The sequence below is a fragment of the Hyla sarda genome, chromosome 9, assembly GCF_029499605.1.
Source record: "Hyla sarda isolate aHylSar1 chromosome 9, aHylSar1.hap1, whole genome shotgun sequence".
Classification (NCBI taxonomy): Eukaryota; Metazoa; Chordata; class Amphibia; order Anura; family Hylidae; genus Hyla; species Hyla sarda.
In genome coordinates this window covers 63562989-63582851 of record NC_079197.1, presented here as the reverse complement: position 1 = coordinate 63582851, position 19863 = coordinate 63562989, and the positions used below count along the sequence as shown (strand labels likewise).

General features: G+C 40.7%; 1 protein-coding gene across 4 annotated transcripts in view; it reads left to right on the top strand.

The window, feature by feature from the left end:
* TRMT12 (tRNA methyltransferase 12 homolog) overlaps positions 1-19863 on the top strand; it is a 309262-nt gene that overhangs the window by 172944 nt on the left and 116455 nt on the right. For all 4 annotated transcript variants that reach the window (XM_056540149.1, XM_056540150.1, XM_056540148.1 and 1 more), the window contains exon 6: positions 18881-19038. In XM_056540149.1, the coding sequence (XP_056396124.1) occupies positions 18881-19038 (158 nt within the window). The remainder of the gene's footprint in view (positions 1-18880; positions 19039-19863) is intronic.

The window sequence follows — 19863 nt, the reverse complement described above, 5'->3', positions numbered from 1 at the left end:
CATTACATTCCGTGAGGGGTGTAGTTTCCAAAATGGTGTCACATGTGTTTTTTTGTTTTTTTTGCGTTTGTCAAAACCGCTGTAACAATCAGCCACTCATGTGCAAATCACCTCAAATGTACATGGTGCACTCTCCCTTCTGGGCCTTGTTGTGCACCCCCAGAGCACTTTGCGCCCACATATGGGGTATCTCCGTAGTCGGGAGAAATTGCATTACAATTTTTGGGGGGCTTTTTTCCCTTTTACCTCTTGTCAAAATGAACAGTATAGGGCAACACCAGCGTGTTAGTGTAAAAAAATTATTTTTTTTACACTAACATGCTGTTGTAGACCCCAACTTCACCTTTTCATAAGGGGTTAAAGAACAAAAAGCCCCACAAAATTTGTAACACAATTTCTCCCGAGTACGGCGATACCCCATATGTGACCCTAAACTGTTGCCTTAAAATAAGACAGGGCTCCAAAGTGAGAGCGCCATGTGCATTTGAGGCCTGAATTAGGGATTTGCATAGGGGTGGACATAGGGGTATTCTACGTCAGTGATTCCCAAACAGGGTGCCTCCAGCTGTTGCAAAACTCCCAGCATGCTTGGACAGTTAACGGCTGTCCGGCAATACTGGGAGTTGTTGTTTTGCAACAGCTGGAGGCTCCATTTTGGAAAGTGGCGTACCAGACGTTTTTCATTTTTATTGGGGAGGGGAGGGGTATGTGTATATGTAGTGATTTTTACTTTTTAATTTATTTTGTGGTAGTGTAGTTTAGTGTTTTTAGGGTACAGTCACACGGGCGGGGGATTACAGCGAGTTTCCCGCTGCGAGTTTGAGCTGCCGCGCAAAATTTGCTGCATCGCAAACTTGCAGCCTGATACTCACAGTAAGCCCCTGCCCATGTGAATGTACCCTTTACATTCACGGGGGGGGGGGGGGGGGGGGAACCTCCAGCTGTTGCAAAACTACAACTCCCAGCATGCACAGTCTATCAGTGCATGCTGGTAGTTATAGTTTTGCAACAGCTGGAGGCACACGGGTTGGGAAACACTGAGTTAGGAAGCAGACAATGTTTCCCAACCAGTGTGCCTCCAGTTGTTGCAAAACCACTACTCCCAAACATTCTCAGGCATGCTGGAAGTAGTAGTTCGGCAACATCTTTAGAGCCAGATGTTGCTGAACTACAACTCCCAGCATGCTTGGAGTTGTAGTTTTGCAATATCTGGAGGACTACAGTTTGCAGGCCACTAATACAGTGGGTCCCAATCGGTGCCCTTCCAGATGTTGCAAAACTACAACTCCCAGTATGCCAAAACTGTCCAGGCATGTTGGGAGTTGTAGTTCTGCAACATCTGAAGGGTCAGATGTTACAGAACTACAACTCCCAGCATGCTTGGCGTCTGGAAGGGCACAGTGGTCTCCAAACTGTGGACCTCCAGATGAACTGCAACTCCCAGCATGCCCAGACGCCAAGGGCTGGCTGGGCATGCTGGGAGTTGTAGTATACAGGGTCCCATTACAGCAATGCATGTCGCTTTATGGTGACGTGCATTGCTGTAAAGGGCCCGACCGCGGCTGAAGAGGAACTCGCCTGTCGCCACCGCCGCCGTCTTCATCTCCGGGATCCGGGTTTTCAGGGACAAGGTAAGTACCGGGGCCGGGCCCCAGCACTCCCCCATCCCCCGCCGCGTCCTCCAGTCTTCCTCCCGTCCTCTCCGGACTTCCAGGGGCCGGCAGGGCGGGAGGAAGTAACCCCCCCCCCCCCCTGCGATTGGTCGGTTAGCTAACCGACGGATCGGAGGGGATAGGAGGAGGTGGCAGGCTTGCCACCTCAGTCCTATACTCCAGCATGATCCTGGCCGTCTGTGACAACCGGGATCATGCAAAATTACCGGGCGCTCGGGTCCCAGAGACCCGATCAGCCCGGTATCGCCGCAGATCGCAGGGGCGATTTCCCTACATGGCCCCCCTTGGCGTTTGCCCTGGATGCCTGCTGAAGGATTTCAGCAAGCATCTGGTTACGATCTCTGCCCGGCGAGCTGCAGAGACCGGAAATTCGTTCTCTAACGTCCTTGGGCATTAAAGACCAGGTAGCGGGGACGTTAGAGAACGTCCTATGTCCTAAAGAGGTTAAATAGGATAGGACCCAAGACTAACCCCTGTGGTACGCCACTAGTAACAGTCACCCAATCAGAATAAGTACCATTAATAACCACCCTCTGTTTTCTATCACTAAGTCAGTTACTTAGCCACTTACACACATTCTCCCCCAGCCCAATCCTTCTCATTTTATGCACCAAGCTTTTATGTGGCACCATATCAAATGCTTTGGGAAAATCCAGACATACGACATCCAGCGATGGCCCTTTGTCCAGTCCTCATAAAAGCTGATCAGGTTATTTTGACAGGACCAATCCCTCATAAAGCCATGCTGATATGGAGTCATAAATTTATTGTTATCAATATACTCCAAAATTGCATCTCTTAGAAAACCCTCAAACAATTTACATACAACAGAGGTTATACTATCAGGTCTATAATTCCCGGGGTCATCTTTTGTCCCCTTTTTAAATATTTGCACCACATTTGCCATACACCAGTCCTGGAGAACAGTCCCTGTTGCTATAGAGTCCTTACATTCACTTCCAAGCTGTGAAGAGAGAGGTGCTGTTTGGTAACTATAAAACCAAGTATATCTAGCGATTGTCTGAGCTAGTGATTGTGTGTCTGTATACAAGAGTGTGACGTATACAAATGAGTAAGTATAAAAGTGAGAGGGACTTAAATGTAAGGGACTTTAAATTCAGGGAGTTTAATTGAAATATTTGATTGTTTTTATTTTTTTATTTTTAATTTTTACTGTTAATACTTGCAATCCCCAAACCTAGTATGGCCTCCATGTTGGAAAATGCAGTCCAGTGCACATCTTGCGCAATGTATGCAATCCTTGTACAGTAGTTTGAAGTTGCTCATTTGGAAGCCCTGATCCTGGATATAGAAAAGCGACTGGCAACACTGAGAAGCATTGACAACTTGGAGAGGCATCTCCTGCTCACTGAGCAAGTACTCTCTGGGGTAGAGGTGGGGGAGGATAGTGGGACGGAGGTGCAGGACAGTCAGGCAGCTAGCTGGGTTACAGTTAGAAAACGGGGTAGAGGGAAAAGTGTCAGGGAGGCTAGTCCTGAACTGGCACACCCCAACAAGTTTGCCCGGTTGGCAGATGAGGGTGATGCCATTTCAGAGCTAGCAGTACTGCAGAAAGATACTGCCTCTGACCACCAGGGGGATGTCTGCTTCAGTAAGGAGGGAATGAGGAGTGCAGGGCAGGTCAGACAGGTACTGATAGTGGGGGAATCTATTATTAGGGGGACAGACAGGGCGATCTGTCACAAAGACCGGGATCGCCGAACAGTGTGTTGTCTTCCTGGTGCTCGAGTTTGGTACATTGCGGATCGGGTTGACAGGTTGCTGGGTGGGGCTGGAGAGGACCCAGCAGTCATGGTACATATTGGCACCAATGACAAAGTAAGAGGTAGGTGGAGTGTCCTTAAAAATTATTTCAGGGACTTAGGCTGCAAACTTAAGCCAAAGACCTCCAAGGTAATATTTTCTGAAATATTACCTGTACCACAAGCCACACCAGAGAGGCAGCGGGAGATCAGGGCGGTAAACAAGTGGCTCAGAAGCTAGTGTAGGAAGGAGGGGTTTGGGTTCATGGAGAACTGGGCCGACTTCTCTGTCGGTTACCGGCTCTACCGTAGGGACGGGCTGCACCTCATTGGGGAGGGTGCAGCTGTACTTGGGGAGAAGATGGCTAGAAAGGTGGAGGAGTGTTTAAACTAGGGCCCATTATAGCGCTTGGGATTCGAGCTCTTATGCTGTGATGGTCCCGGCCAATATATTCATGTACGCTCCATAAGTCGAGCACGCACGGCCATATATATCTCCCTTTTTCATCCCGCTGCTTAATTCACAGCGGCGCCGTAGCTCCGCCCCCCTGCCCTCTGCCACTAATACCTAATGCTCCTTAACAAAGCGCATCCCCCTTATATATATTTCCTTAGTTCAGTCACGGTCCACCAACTGTGACTTTAGTTAATGTAGTTATGTTTCCTTTTTTCCCTTTCATATTGCATAACACGGAGCAGTACCTTAGTCCCGCCCCTTTTGCCCTCCGCCACCGCTGTATAGCGCTCCACACCACAGTATGATCTCTTACATAATATACATAACTTTTTAGATTACAACCATCCTACACTACTTGTAATAACTATGGAATGTTCTTTCAACACTTTTTCAATGAATGAAGGAAGAGGTGCATACCTATATTCTATTAGCTTCCACCGGAACTTGGGCATTACCTACGTTGTTTCACCAAGTGCATGAGGAGATACGCTTGTTTTAACAAATACTCTTAATGTTTTAACAAATTTTCATCAGATTTTCAAAGAATTGTATTTTATCTGTTCAAACAACATCAGTGTAAGTAAGAACTATCTGTTTTTTTCAAATAATATGTTATTTTTTATGTATTTTAAACTCTGTGACGTCATTTACCTAACAGTGCTTGGTGAATATGCTAATTCTAAATTGACACAACCACTGTGTGCTAAACCTTTCCACAGCTATTTATTGCCTGCGTTTTACTGTTTCTGTATCAGCATTCTGTCCTGATGAAGGGCCAGTTTCGGGTCTGAAACGCGTTGATCTATGCTTGGAATAAATGTTATTGAAATTGGTCTACTTTGTTAGACTGACTACCTCAAGGGATCTGGCGCTTGGAATAAGTTCCGTTTTTGTTTCTTCTGCTGCCTTAACTAGGGACTGGGGGGGGAGGGGGGAGGGAACCTACAACATAGAGGGGGAAGACAGTGTAGATAGAGAGGTGGGACTTAGTAATATACCTGGGGGTGGAGCGGAGGGAGGGGTTAGAATAGTTAATAGGGATAGGCTTCATAAGAAGGAAAATCATACACCATTGTATTGCATGATGACTAATGCCAGAAGTCTGACCAATAAAACTGAGGAACTGGAGTGGTTGATGTCTGGAGAAAATTATGATATTGTGGGTATAACAGAGACTTGGTTGGACGATAGCTGTGACTGAGCGGTCAACATACAGGGATATAGTCTATTCAGGAAGGATCGGACAAAACGGAAAGGGGGAGGAGTTTGTCTTTATGTGAAATCAAGTCTGGAGGCCGCACTGCAGAAGGATATATGGGAGGAAAACGATAATGTGGAGTCATTATGGGTAGAAATATATGAAGTTATAAGCCACCAAACATAATGGAAGAGGCAGAAGATTAACTATTGAAGCAAATAAACAAGGCAGCAAGTCAAAATGAGGTGATAATAATGGGGGGCTTTAACTATCCTGATATAAACTGGGAGACTGAGACCTGTGAATTTCATAAAGGAAACAGGTTTCTGACTATAGTTAAAGGGGTATTCCAGGAAAAAACTTTTTTATATATATCAATTGGCTCCAGAAAGTTAAACAGATTTGTAAATTACTTAAAAATTATTAAAAAATCTTAATCCTTTCAGTACTTATGAGCTTCTGAAGTTATTGTTCTTTTCTGTCTAAATCCTCGATGATGACACCTGTTTAGAAGAGGTTTGCTATGGGGATTTGCTTCTAAACTGGGCGTTTCCCGATACAGGTGTCATCAGAGAGGATTTGGACAGAAAAGAACAACCTTAACTTCAGAAGCTCATAAGTACTGAAAGGATTAAGATTTTTTGATAGAAGTCATTTACAAATCTGTTTAACTTTCTGGAGCCAGTTGATATATAAAAAAAAGTTTTTTCCTGGAATACCCCTTTAAAGACAATGATCTGTCCCAAATGGTACAGGGCCCGACCAGAAGGAGCGCCCTACTAGACTTAACATTAACCAACAGATCTGATGTGCAAGTAGAAGGACATCTAGGAAATAGTGATTATAATATAATACATTATAGCTTGTTCTTCAATAAGGGAATCTCTCGAGGGGCCACAAAAACAATGAACTTTAGGAAATCAAAGTTCGATCTACTCAGAGAAGCCCTTAACAATATAAAATGGGATAATGTTCTCAAAAATATGAATACTGACACTAAATGGGAGACTTTTTTAATCTTAAATTCTCACTGTAAGATATAAAAGGGTTAGAGATAAAAGAAAACCAATATGGATGAATAAAAATGTTAAGGGGCCAATAAATGACAAAAATGTAAGCATTTAAACTACTAAAACAAGATGGCAGTGAAGACGCATTAAAAAGCTATAGAGAAAAAGTAAAAATATGTAAAATACAGATAAAAGCCGCAAAAATAGAGAAAGAAAGACTCATAGCCAAAGAGAGTAAAACTAACCCCAAAATGTTATTTAACTATATAAATAGCTAAAAAGGTTAAACATGAAAGTGTAGGCCCTTTAAAAAATGAGGAATAAATTATAGATGGGGATCAGGAAAAAGCAAATATACTAAACAAATTATTCTCTATGTATACTAGATTTATAGGGACAGAAGGTTGATCCAGGGACTTATTCTGACTGCCATATTTGGAGTCGGGAAGGAATTTTTACCTCTAGTATAAGGGTTTTTTGCCTTCCTCTGGATCAACTCAACTCAATAGGGACTTATTAGGGTTATAGGTTGAACTTGATGGACTCTGGTCTTTTTTCAACCTTATGAACTATGTTACTATGTTCTCCACTGTATTCACCGAGGAAAATGAATTCCAGGTGAAATACAGGTAAAGGTAAACTCCCCAGTACAGGTCACCTGTCTCACCAGGTCCAGATGGCATTAAGTATTGTAATAGACAGACCCCGATTTTTAATATTCAGGGACTATAGTAACAGGGACTGTTCACCAGGACTGGCGCATGGCAAATGTGGTGCCAATATTTAAAAAGGGGAAAAAAGGTCTCCCTGGGAATTACAGACCTGTTAGTTTAACCTCCGTTGCATGTAAATTGTTTGAGGGTTTTCTATGAGCTATTTTGGAGTATATTGATAAAAATAAATGTATGACTCCATATCAGCAAGGCTTAATGAGGGATCGGTCCTGTCAAACTAACCTGATCAGCTTTTATGAGGAGGTGAACTCCAGACTGGACCAGGGGCAATCGCTGGATGTCGTATATCTGGATTTTTCCAAAGCATTTGATACAGTGCCACATAAAAGATTGGTGCATAAAATGAGAAGGATCGGGCTGGGGGAGAATGTGTGTAAGTAACTGGCTCAGTGATAGGAAACAGAGGGTGGTTATTAATGGTACTTATTCTGATTGGGTGACTATTACTAGTGGGGTACCACAGGGGTCAGTCTTGGGTCCTATTTAATATATTTATTAATGACCTTGTAGAGGGGTTGAATAGTAAAGTAGCAATCTTTGCAGATGATACTAAACTCTGTAAAGCGGTAAACACAATAGAGGGCAGTGCACTGTTATGGATCTGGATAGTTTAAGGGTTTGGGCTGAGAAGTGGCAGATGAGGTTTACCACTGATAAATGTAAGGTAATGCACATGGGGAGGAAAGATCCGGGACTGGGTTATATATCACATGGGAGCACACTTGGGACAACTGACGTGGAAAAGGACTTAGGGGTCTTAGTTAATAGTAAACTGTAGTGACCAGTGTTGGGCAGCTGCTGCCAAGGCAAATAAAATCATGGGGTGCATCAATAGGGGCATAGATGCCCACGACAAGGAAATAATTCTACTGCTGTACAAATCACTAGTCAAACCACACATAGAATACTGTGTACAGTACCGGGCACCAGTGTACAAGAAAGATCTAGTGGAGCTGGAGAGGGTTCAAAGACGGGCAACCAGAGTAATATGGGGAATGGGAGGACTACAGTACCCAGAAAGATTATCAGAATTAGGGTTATGGAGTTTAGGAAAAAAAAGGCTTAGGGGAGACCTAATAACTATGTATAAATATATCAGGGGGCAGTACAGAGATCTCTCCCATGATCTATTTATACTCAGGACTGTATCTATAAAATCTCTACGTTTAGAGGAAAGAAGGTATCTACACCACCACAGACGGGGGTTCTTTACTGTAAGAGGCAGAGCATTGAGACTGTGGAATTCTCTCCCGGAGGATGTGGTCATGGTGAACTCTGTAAAAGAGTTCAAAAGGGGCCTGGATGCATTTTTGGAGAATAATAACATTGATGGTTATGTATACTAGATATTTAGGGACAGCATGGTGATCCAGAGATTTATTCTGACTGCCATATTTGGAGTCGGGAAGGAATTTTTACCTCTAGTATGAGGGTTTTTTTGTCTTCCCCTGGATCAACTCAGTAGGGACTCATTAGGGATATAGGTTGAACTAGATGGACTCTGGTCTTTTTTCAACCTTATGAACTGTTACTATATTGGTTTTCTTTTATTTCTGACCCTTTTATTCCCATAAGGTATATACATCTTACAGTGAGAGTTTACGACATTTTTAAAAGTCTCCCATTTAGTGTCAGTAGTCTTGTTTTTGAGGACATTATCCCATTTTATATTGTTAAGGGCTTCTCTGAGTTGGTCAAACTTTGCCTTCCTAAAGTTCATTGTTTTTGTGGCCCCTCGCAATATTCCCTTATTGAAGAACAAGTTATAATGTATTACATTATGATCACTATTTCCTAGGTGTCCTTCTACTTGCACTTTAATTGCTCTGTCAGGTCTGTTGGTTAATATTAAGTCTAGTAGGGCGCCACCTCTGGTCGGGCCCTGCACCATTTGGGACAGATAATTGTCTTTAGCTATAGTCAGAAACCTGTTTCCTTTATGAGATTCACAGGTCTCAGTCTCCCAGTTTATATCAGGATAGTTAAAGTCCCCCATTATTATCTCCTCATTCCGATTTGCTGCCTTAATTATTTGCCTCAGTAACTGATCTTCTGCCTCTTCCATTTTGTTTGGTGGCTTATAGCAAACCCCTTTTATTTTTATCTCCATATATTTCTACCCATAATGACACCACATTATTGTTTCCCTCCCATATATCCTCCCGCAGTGCGGCTTTCAGACTGGACTTTACATAAAGACAAACTCCTCCCCCCTTTCCATTTTGTCCGATCCTTCCTGAATAGACTATAACTCTGTATGTTGACCGCCCAGTCACAGCCATTGTCCATCCAAGTCTCTGTTATACCCACTATGTCATAATCCTCCTAAGACTTTATCAACTCCTGGTCGTCAGTTTTATTGGATAGACGTCTGGCATTAGTCAACATGGAATTCAATGGTGTTTTTTTTTCTATGAAGCCCATCCCTATTAACTATTCTAACCCCTCCCTCCACTCCACCCCAGGTACATTAATAAGTCCCCCTTCTCTATCTACACTATCTTCCCCCTCTATGTTGTAGGTTCCCTCCCCCCAGTCCCTAGTTTAAACACTCCTCCACCCTTCTAGCCATCTTCTCCCCAAGCACAGCTGCACCCTCCCCATTGACGTGCAGCCCGTCCCTACGGTAGAGACGGTAACTGACAGCGAAGTGGTCCCAGTTTTCCATGAGCCCAAACCCCTCCTTCCTTCACCAGCTTCTGAGCCACTTGTTTCCCTCCCCATAGCAAACCTCTTCTTAACTGGGCGGTTCCCGAGACACGTGTCATCAGAGAGCACTTAGTACTTATGAGCTTCTGAAGTTAAGGTTGTTCTTTTGTGTCTGTTAGGATAAAGATTTTTTAATAGAAGTAATTCACAAATCTGTTTAACTTTCTGGAGCCAGTTGATATATAAAAAGTTTTATCCTGGATAACCCCTTTAACTCTCTCTGGCAATCATTCCAAGTAATTTAACGTTGGTATAGTTTCTTATTATTCTTTTTATATTTTCTTTTTTATATTCTTTTATATATTTTAAATTTATATAATATATATATATATATATATATATATAATCTTTTATATTCTTTTCCTTATAAATTTTAATGGCTCCCCACTACTTTCTTGTTTTAGTAATCTCAATGCATTCTTTTTATACATTTTTATCCCTTGCTTTTTTGGTTAACCACTTTGACCCTACCCCCCTCCCTCCCCAGTAGATGTCATATTATAGGATAAATAACATAGCATGTTGGTGACACAAATAGCCCAGGTGCAGGACAAGTAGCAGCTACCATGTGCCAAGTATGAATACAAGCAGACACCATGTGCCTGGTGGTGGTGTTGGTCGTAGTGGTAGCAGCATCAGCAATCCAGAGTTGTCCATTTCCTCTATGGGATGTGTGGTCTTGGAGGGATACAGCCATTGTGGACTTTGGTGGCTTGTGTTCAGGAGTAACAAGGGTCAGACTCTATGACGTTCAGCCAGGTGTTAGTGGATTCCATCTCCTCTACACTTACGTGTCACGGTTAAAAAAAAAAAGGGGGAGCCACCCTTTTTCAATGAGGAGATGGCACCCTATATGCTAAAGAAAAGGATAGCAATGAGAAGTTGTTTGACCACAGTCAGCTTTTGCAGTGTGTTGCTTCCAGCCTTTCAGAGGGTGGTGGTGTACATATTAGCTCTTTACAACAGTGGCAGTTCTTCTCTGCCTCCCCAGTGTAACAAATCCAGTCAAAGTGCCGGATCTGCAAGCAAAAAGTAAGGCATGGTCAGGACCCAAGTTTAGGAAGGAAGAGTCACCAATAGCAACCAATCAGATTGCATCTTTCAATTTTCAGAGGCCTTTTCAGAAATGAAAGAAGGGATGTGATTGGTTGCTATGGGGAACTCGGCAACATTTCCTCTGGACAGGTCTTGATAAATCTCCCCCCATAGCCCAACCTAACCACATGGCGCAGCATTAAAAGGCCATTTGGAACAATTGAAATGCCCCACAAGGTGAATAATGCTGCTGTTGTAGGTCCCAGTCCTAAGATTTCTACACCAAAACACAGATGGATTCTTTACTGTAAGAGCAGTGAGCCTATGGAACTCTCTGCCAGAGGAAGTGGTAATGGTGAACTAATTAAAGCTACTTTCACACTGCCGTTGCTCCCCGTCGAGGCCTTTCTCTTAACCCCTTAACGATGCAGGACGTATATTGCGACCCCGCATCACATCGCGTCGGTCCCGGCGCTCATCAATGGCCGGGACCCGCGGCTAATACCACACATCGCCGATCGCGGCAATGTGCGGTATTAACCCCTTAGAAGCGGCGGTCAAAGCTGACCGCCGCTTCTAAAGCGAAAGTGAAAGTATCCCGGCTAGTCAGTCGGGCTGTTCGGGTCCACCGCGGTGAAATCGTGGCATCCCGAAAAGCTTGCAGGACATCGGGAGGGCCCTTACCTGCCTCCTCGGTGTCCGATCGACGAATGACTGCTCCGTGCCTGAGATCCAGGCAGGAGCAGTCAAGCGCCGATAACGCTGATCACAGGCGTGTTAATACACGCCAGTGATCAGCATAGGAGATCAGTGTGTGCAGTGTATAGGTCCCTATGGGACCTATAACACTGCAAAAAAAAGTAAAAAATAGGTGTTAATAAAGGTCATTTAACCCCTTCCCAAATAAAAGTTTGAATCACCCCCCTTTTCCCATAAAAAAAATAAACATATGTGGTATCGCCGCGTGTGTAAATGTCCGAACTATAAAAATATATTGTTAATTAAACCGCACAGTCAATGGCGTACGCGCAAAAAAATTCCAAAGTCCAAAAAAGCGTATTTTGGTCACTTTTTATACCATTAAAAAATTTATAAAAAGTGATCAAAAAGTCCAATCAAAACAAAATAGTACCAATAAAAACTTCAGATCACGGTGCAAAAAATGAGCCCTCATACCGCGCTGTACGTGGAAAAATAAAAAAGTTATAGGGGTTAGAAGAGGACATTTTTAAACGTATACATTTTCCTATATGTAGTTATGATTTTTTCCAGAAGTACGACAAAATCAAACCTATATAAGTAGGGTATCATTTAATATCTATATAAGTAGGGTATTATTTAACTGTATGGACCTACAGAATAATGATAAGGTGTCATTTTTACCGATATATGCACTGCGTAGAAACGGAAGCCCCCAAATTTACAAAATGGCGTTTTTTCTTCGATTTTGTCGCACAATTATTTTTTTTTCCGTTTCGTCGTGAATTTTTGGGTAAAATGACTGATATCACTGCAAAGTAGAATTGGTGACGCAAAAAATAAGCCATAATATGGATTTTTAGGTGGAAAATTGAAAGGGTTATGATTTTTAAAATGTAAGGAGGAAAAAACGAAAGTGCAAAAACGGAAAAACCCTGAGTCCTTAAGAGGTTTATGGCGAGCAATGCAAACAACGGGTCCCAGCGGCTCCCATTTACTATTATAAAATAACGGGAGAAAATAGCGTGAGAAAAAGACGGCACATGCTGTAATTTTTATCCCGCTATTCTGCAGCGGCCGTCACACTGCCGGGCACCAACGGCAGTGTGAAAGGCGCCTAAAAGAGTTCAAAAGGGGCCTGGATGCATTTCTGGACAGTAATAACATTACATGTTATGAATACTAGATCTATAAGGACATAACATTGAATCCAGTGATTTATTCTTGTTGCCATATTTGGAGTCGGGAAGGAATTTTTTTTGCCTTGGTATGGAGCAATTTGCATCAGCCTCATAAGGTATTTTTTTTTTTTTTTGCCTTCTTCTGGATCAACACAGTAGGGACAAAATAAGGTTAAAGGACTCTAGTCGTATGTAATTTATCTAGTAGCCAGGCCTCATTCTCAGGCACTACAGTCATCATCACTATCATCTAGCAATTGGACCGCTCAGAAATGCGTCGACTCATAGACTGCAATGCATTTCCGTGCGGACACCACAGAAAGAATAGAAATGCGGTTTATTCAAATGGTCAGGTCATTGTACAAGCATGGCAAAGGGCCTTTTCTCGCAATTCCTTGCGCTTCAAGACCTTTTGACCTCTTCCCAAATCCCCACCCTTAGGGTGCGTTCACACAGAGTAATTCAAGGGGAATTTACTCGAAAAATTCCTCTTGAATTCTCCGCTCCAAATTAATTCACATCTCCTCTGGTCATTGACTTTGATGTTTTTCCCGCTGTCCTGTTCACACTGCGGAAATTCTGCTAGCGGAATTCTGATGCTGAATTCCGTTCCGCTTGAAGAATGAGCATGTTCATTCTTCAAGCGGAATCCGCTAGCAGAAATCAATAGAAGTTAATGGTAAAATAAAATTCGGCCCGACATCGTTTTTGCACGGAATTAGCGTGGAATTTGCTCGGAATTCGCGCGGAAATGGCTGAAAAACCCTTCACTTCTTTCTCCCCCATTTCCAGGCGCAATTCCGCGCAAATTGCGCTCGAATTTCGCACAAAAATAAAATTATTTTTTATACCCATACATTTTTCGGCGGGAATTCCTCTTTATTTACTCCGAGTGAATGCACCCCTATATACAAAAAAAAAGATTATTAACACATTCAGTTCAATACAAACCATTAAAACCTTAAAATAACTGGTGAGGATCTATTACAGCACCATTTTATAATCCTCTAGAGCGCCTTGATTGAAAAAACTATCAGGATCCAAATGTTTGCAATACATCATTGAATCTATAAAACTTCTTAAGATTCTATTACGGTTCAGGAGGGATTACGCTTGTATCTTTCCTCTCGTTCAGACCTAATGGTCCCAATGCTTTTGGTTTTAATATAAATTCTGTTTCTTTTTGTTTTATATCATTATTGTGAAATAACCGCATATGTTCGATCACTCGCGGACATCCAACTCCCATACTGAGTGATCGTAGATGTTTCCTAATGTGTGTGAACAGTGGCCTGATCGTTTTTCCAGCATAATAGTGCCCACAGCCACACACTAAAGCGTAAACAACGATCTTCGTTTTGCATGTGATCAGATCATTGATGGTAGCTAAATATGGCCCTAACCTAATGTTTTTTTACTGGAAGCATATGAGAGCAAAAATTACATTGTCCACATTTATGATTGCCACTATGCAGTTGTTGTTGTATCCAGTCCTCCTGTTTTTTTATTTTTATTTTTTTTATCTATTTTTAACCAACACATCTCTTAAATTTTTACTCCTTCTGAAGGAGATCAAAGGTTTGTAAATTATCGCGGTTTTATTGAAAATTTCGTCCTGTTGAATTATGTACCAATTTTTATGTATTGCTGTTTTTATCTCTTTTTTTGCGTTCTGTTTTCTACCTTCAGATTTCTTCTGTTTGTTTTTATTTTTTAGTAGATAATTTCTGGGAATGACTCTGGCTTTTTGTAATGCTTGTTGGATTATAGGATGTGGGTATCCCCTATCGTATAGACGTGCTGCTAATTCATGGGCTTGTGACTCAAAAAATTCATCTTGCGTATTTATTCGTTTTAATCGAATAAATTGCCCATAAGGCAATGACCTCTCTACGTGATCTGGGTGGAAACTATCAAATCTTAATGGAGAATTTGACGGTTGGCTTTCTGTATCCCTCTACCTCTAAGTTATTCTACACAATTTTTAATCTTACATATAAGAACTTCAACAATGTTTGCCTGAAAACGCTAGTGAAAGACATGTTCACATCTTGAAACTGTAACTGTGTGCCGGACCAAATAATTGATATTTACATAACGTAGATATAGTGCCAAATATTGGATATATGGATTGGTATGGGAAAAAACCCTTTTATTCCTCCAGTACCCCCAAAAAAATATTTGCGAAAGTGGGTGCCACCAGTGTTCCGTCTGTCAGTACAAACCAGTCATCATTAAATTGGAATGTATTATGGCTTAACCCAAATTCTAACATGTCACAAATGTAATTAATGAAGTGTCCATCATATTTTTATTATGAGTCCAGACGTTGACAGACAGCCTGTACACCCGCATCCTGTGGGATGCAGGTGTACAGGCTGTCAATGTCTATACTCGACAGAAAAAAATTTGACTGCCAACCAAAATCCTGTAAAATTTTTTAATAAATGTTTGGTATCTTGTAAATATGATGGGAGTGTCTGTAATATCGGTCATAGTATGTAATCCAAATATTGAGACAGAGACTCCATTAATAAACCTCTGCCTGCCACAATTGGGCATCTGAGTGGAGTTTTTAAACATTTATGAATTTTTGGAATCCAGTACCAGTATGTTTTTTTTCGAAAATGTATTTATAATTTTTCTGCAAATTTTAAGGAAAAATACCCAACGGAATGCCACGTCTTAATATTGTTCTCACCAACTGCTGATGTTGAAAAGTGGGATCACATGATAATCTCTTATGTTTTACTATCTGTTAATTTTCTTTCAGCATCTTTTAAATAATATGTCTTAGGTATTAAAATAATGTTTCCCCCCTAGTCCGCAGGGTGCACAATTACATTCTCTTTAGAGTAAAGCCATTTTAGTGCTTTTTCCTCACCATCAGTGAGGTTGGTTTTAGCTTTAGGGTAAATCAATGCTTTCACATCTCGCTGTACACATTCCTTGAACAACTGAATGCTTGAACCTGCGGGCAATGGGGGATTGAATGAAGATGGCACACTGCCACGAAATGGCTGAAACTCCCCTTCGCCATCATTCTCAACATCAGGGAAATTCACCAGTAATTTCAACATTTCTCTATCGGTATCATTAAATGAGGAATTTATACAGAATCCTAGTGGACCTATATCTACTGGTTTTCCCCACTAGGTAACATGACCTGTTCTTTATCTTGTATGGGGTTAAAAGCAAAAAAGCAATGAAGATTGATTTTGCGTACTGAACTATGCTAATATATTACAAGCTTAGCGTAATCAAATTCCGCTTGTAAGCAGTAATTTAAGCCCTTACTCAATACTAATATACATTCCTGTGACAAGACTTAATCAGTTAAATTTACATTTGTTGTGGTGTATTGAGGAGCAGGTACACCTACTTTTTCCAGGTGACCTGCTTACTCTTGACGCCATACAAGATAAAGAACAGGTCATATTACCTAGTGGGGAAAAACCAGTAGATATAGGTCCACTGGGATTCTGTATTAATCCCTCATTTAGTGATACTGATAGAAAAATGTTGAAATTACTGTTGTATTGTCCTGATGTTGAGAATGAAGGAGAATGGGAGTTTCAGCTGTTTCATGGCGTTGTTCTGTCTTCATTCAATCCCCGTTTGCCCACAGGTTCAGTTGTTCATGGAATGCGTACAGCGAGATGTGAAAGTATTGATTTACCCTAAAGCTAAAACCAACCTCACTGATGGTGAGGAAAAAGCATATTATTTAAAAGAGGCTGAAAGACAATTAACAGATAGTAAAACATATGAGATTATCATGTGATCCCACTTTTTAAAATCGGCAGTTGGTGAGAACAATATTTAGAAGTGGCATTGAGTTGAGTATTTTTTCCTTAAAATATACAGAAAAATTATACATACATAATAGATTTATGAATGACAAAAATTTATAAATGTTTAAAAACTCCACCTGGACACCAGATTGTGGCAGGCAGAGGCTCATTAATGGAGCCTCTGTCTCAATATTTGGATTACATAGTAAGACCGATATTACAGACAATCCCATCATATTTACAAGATACCAAACATTTATTACAAATTTTATAGGATTTTGGTCATATTTTCTTCTGGCGAGTATCAACGTTGAGAACCTGTACACAAAAATACGACGGACACTTAATTACTTACATTTGTGGCATGTTAGAATTTGGTTTAAGCCATTATACATTCCAATTTAGTGATGACTGGTTTGTACAGACAGACGGGGCGGCGATGGGAACGCTGGTGGCACCCACTTTCGCAAATATTTTTTGGGGGTTACTGTATGAAGTACAGGTGTTTTCCCATACCAATCCATATTTCCAACATTTGGCACTATATCTACGTTATGTAGATGATATCATAATTATTTGGTCAGGCACACAGTTACAGTTTCAAGATTTTGTTGCATATATGAACTTCAATTATGTGTTTTTCGCTAACGTTTTAAGCCAAACATTGTTGGAGCTCTTAGATGTAAGATAAAAAATTGTGGAGAATAACTTAGAGGTAGAGGGATACAGAAAGCCAACCGCCATAAATTCTCTATTAAGATTTGATAGTTTCCACCAAGATCACGTAAAAAGGTTGTTGCCTTATAGGCAATTCATTTGAATAAAAGAAATAAATACGCAAGATGAAGTTTTTGAGTCACAAGCCCATGAATTAGCAGTACGTCTATATGATAGGGGGTACCCACATCCTATAATCCAACAAGCCTTACAAAAAGCCAGAGCCATTTCCAGAAATCATCTACTAAAAAATAAAAACAAACAGAAGAAATTTGAAGATAGAAAACAACGTAAAAGAAATAAAAACAGCAATACATAAAAATTGGTACATAATTCAACAGGATAAAATTTTAAATAAAACCGCGATAATTAACAAACCTTTGATTTCCTTCAGAAGGAGTAGAAATTTAAGAGATGTGTTGGTTAAAAATAGATTAAAAAAAAAAAACAGCAGGACTGGATACAACAACAACTGCCTAGTGGCAATCATAAATGCGGAAAATGTCATTTTTGCTCTCATATGCTTCCAGTAAAAAACATTAGATTAGGGCCATATTTAGCTACCATCATTGATCTGAAGTTAGTTGTTTACGCTTTAGTGTTTGGCTGTGGGCACTATAATGTTGGAAAAATGATCAGACCACTGTTCACACGCAAGTGATCGAACATATGTGGTTATTTCACAATAATGATATAAAACAATTGAAGTTTTTAGGTCTTACCGTGGTTAAAACATCTGATACGGCAGGCGTCAGGCATAAGAGATTGTTGCAAAAAAAAAAAAAAAAAAAGAATTTATATTGAAAACTGAAGCATTGAAAAATTTATATTGAAAAAGGAAATATATAAGCGTCTTCCCTCCTGAACCGTAATAGAATATTATGAAGTTTTATGGTTTCAATGATGTATTGCAAACATTTGGATCCTAATAGTTTTTTTATGCAAGTCACTCCAGAGGATTGTGAAATGGTGCTGTAATAGATCCTCACCAGTTATTTTAAGGTTTTAATGGTTTGTATTGAACTGAATGTGTTGATTAAAGTTTTTTTTCGTATATAAGGGTGGGGATTTGGGAAGAGGTCAAAGGTCTTGAGGAAGCGCTAGGAATAGCGAGAAGTGGACCATTGGCCATGCTCGTACAATGACCTGACTGTGTAAATAAACTGCTTTTGGATACAGATTACCAGTGAGTGACGTCCAGTATCTTTTATTGCTATTCGAAGAAACGTGTTTCCGGAAAGAGCACCACAGAGGTTCTGTAAAGCCAAGGATTAAAAGGTGTGGAGCTGCGAGATACGTTCCTGTGCCGACTCACTATATCTTTGATGAACAGAAAGAATAGACATATCTATTCTTCATGTTCTATATCTGCTCCGGAGGATGCAGAGAGCAGGGCACAAAGGTAAGTTGGATTTTTTTTTTCTACCTACCTACTGAGGGCTTCTACCTTTTGGGGGCATTTTAATTTGTAAAATGCCAAAACCTATTGCTTCTTCCAAAAAGAAAATTTGTGGACCGCATGGAATAAGTTATTATTTTTTCTGGTACCTTCATGTTCATTTTAACACCGGCAGGCAACTGCCAACAAACAGGCATTTTTTTTTTCTTGTACCATTTTAATTTTAAAAAGCATACAAAGCTGTTATATTGACATTACACTCTGACTGTGACATTAACTTACACTTAAAACCAGTACAAAAGTACTTTAATACACTCCTAGGTGACTTGGCACTTGCTATAAATGGCTTTAGGGCTCTTAGGCAGTGTTATACACAAGTTATAGGGTTATTGCTGAGTTCTAGGTCTGGTTTAAACTTATTCGGACAGGAAGGACCAATCCTTTTTTCAAATTTCCTCAACTCTACTCCAGACTATTACTACTGTTTAACGGTAGACCTATTTTTTTTTAGGTATTGGATACTTCACTCTGCCTTTCCTGGTGCATGCAGGTGCAGCATATGTTTATGCATGTGAGTGGAATCCTCACTCTGTTGCAGCTTTAAGGAGGAACCTGCAACTCAACAAGGTGTCTCACAAATGCCAAATTCATGAAGGTGACAACAGACAGGTAACAAGCTATTCATAAGGCATCAAGTAAAGCTAAAAATGTGACTATGATACTTTATCATTTAGCTTTTCAAAGGGATATTCCCATCTGGTCATTTATGGCATAGCCACAGGTTATGCCATTAAAGTGTACCTGTCGTTAAAAAAAAAAAAACATTTTATATATTGTAGATAAAATATATATCACACACTATAGCGGATTCCATTTTCCTACACAGGACTCTCAATCACTAAGTGCCAGCCCTTTTTCTCTTTAGCTGTATATGTGTATATATATATATATATATATATATATATAATCTGCTCTACAATATATCAAATGTTTGTTTGTTTTTTAACACAGAAAGTGAGGGCAGGGCTCTGTGCAGGCTCCTGGCTTGTCAGTCATCCTGCTGTGTGAGCCGGGTGCATGTTACAGAGGCTCACTGAACAATGCCCTGTTTGTCCACCCACACTTTCTGTAGTTAGACTGCTCACAGAGACACAGAGGCAGTAGCTTCATAGACAAAAATATACACATTCTTTAACCAATGTGTGTGTGTGTATATGTATATATATATATATATACACACACATTGGTTAAAGAATGTGTATATTTTGTGTGAGTGTATATTTTTGTCTCTGAAGCTACTGCCTCCTTGTCTCTTTGAGGAGTCAAAATACAGAAACTGTGACCAACTGGCTGACACAGCAGGATGATTGACAAGCCAGGAGCCTGCACAGAGCCCTGCTTGTCCTGCCCTCACTTTCTGTGTTTGGACTCCTCACAGAGACACACTGGCAATAGCTGCGGGGACAGCATCTTTTTACCCACAAATATACATAT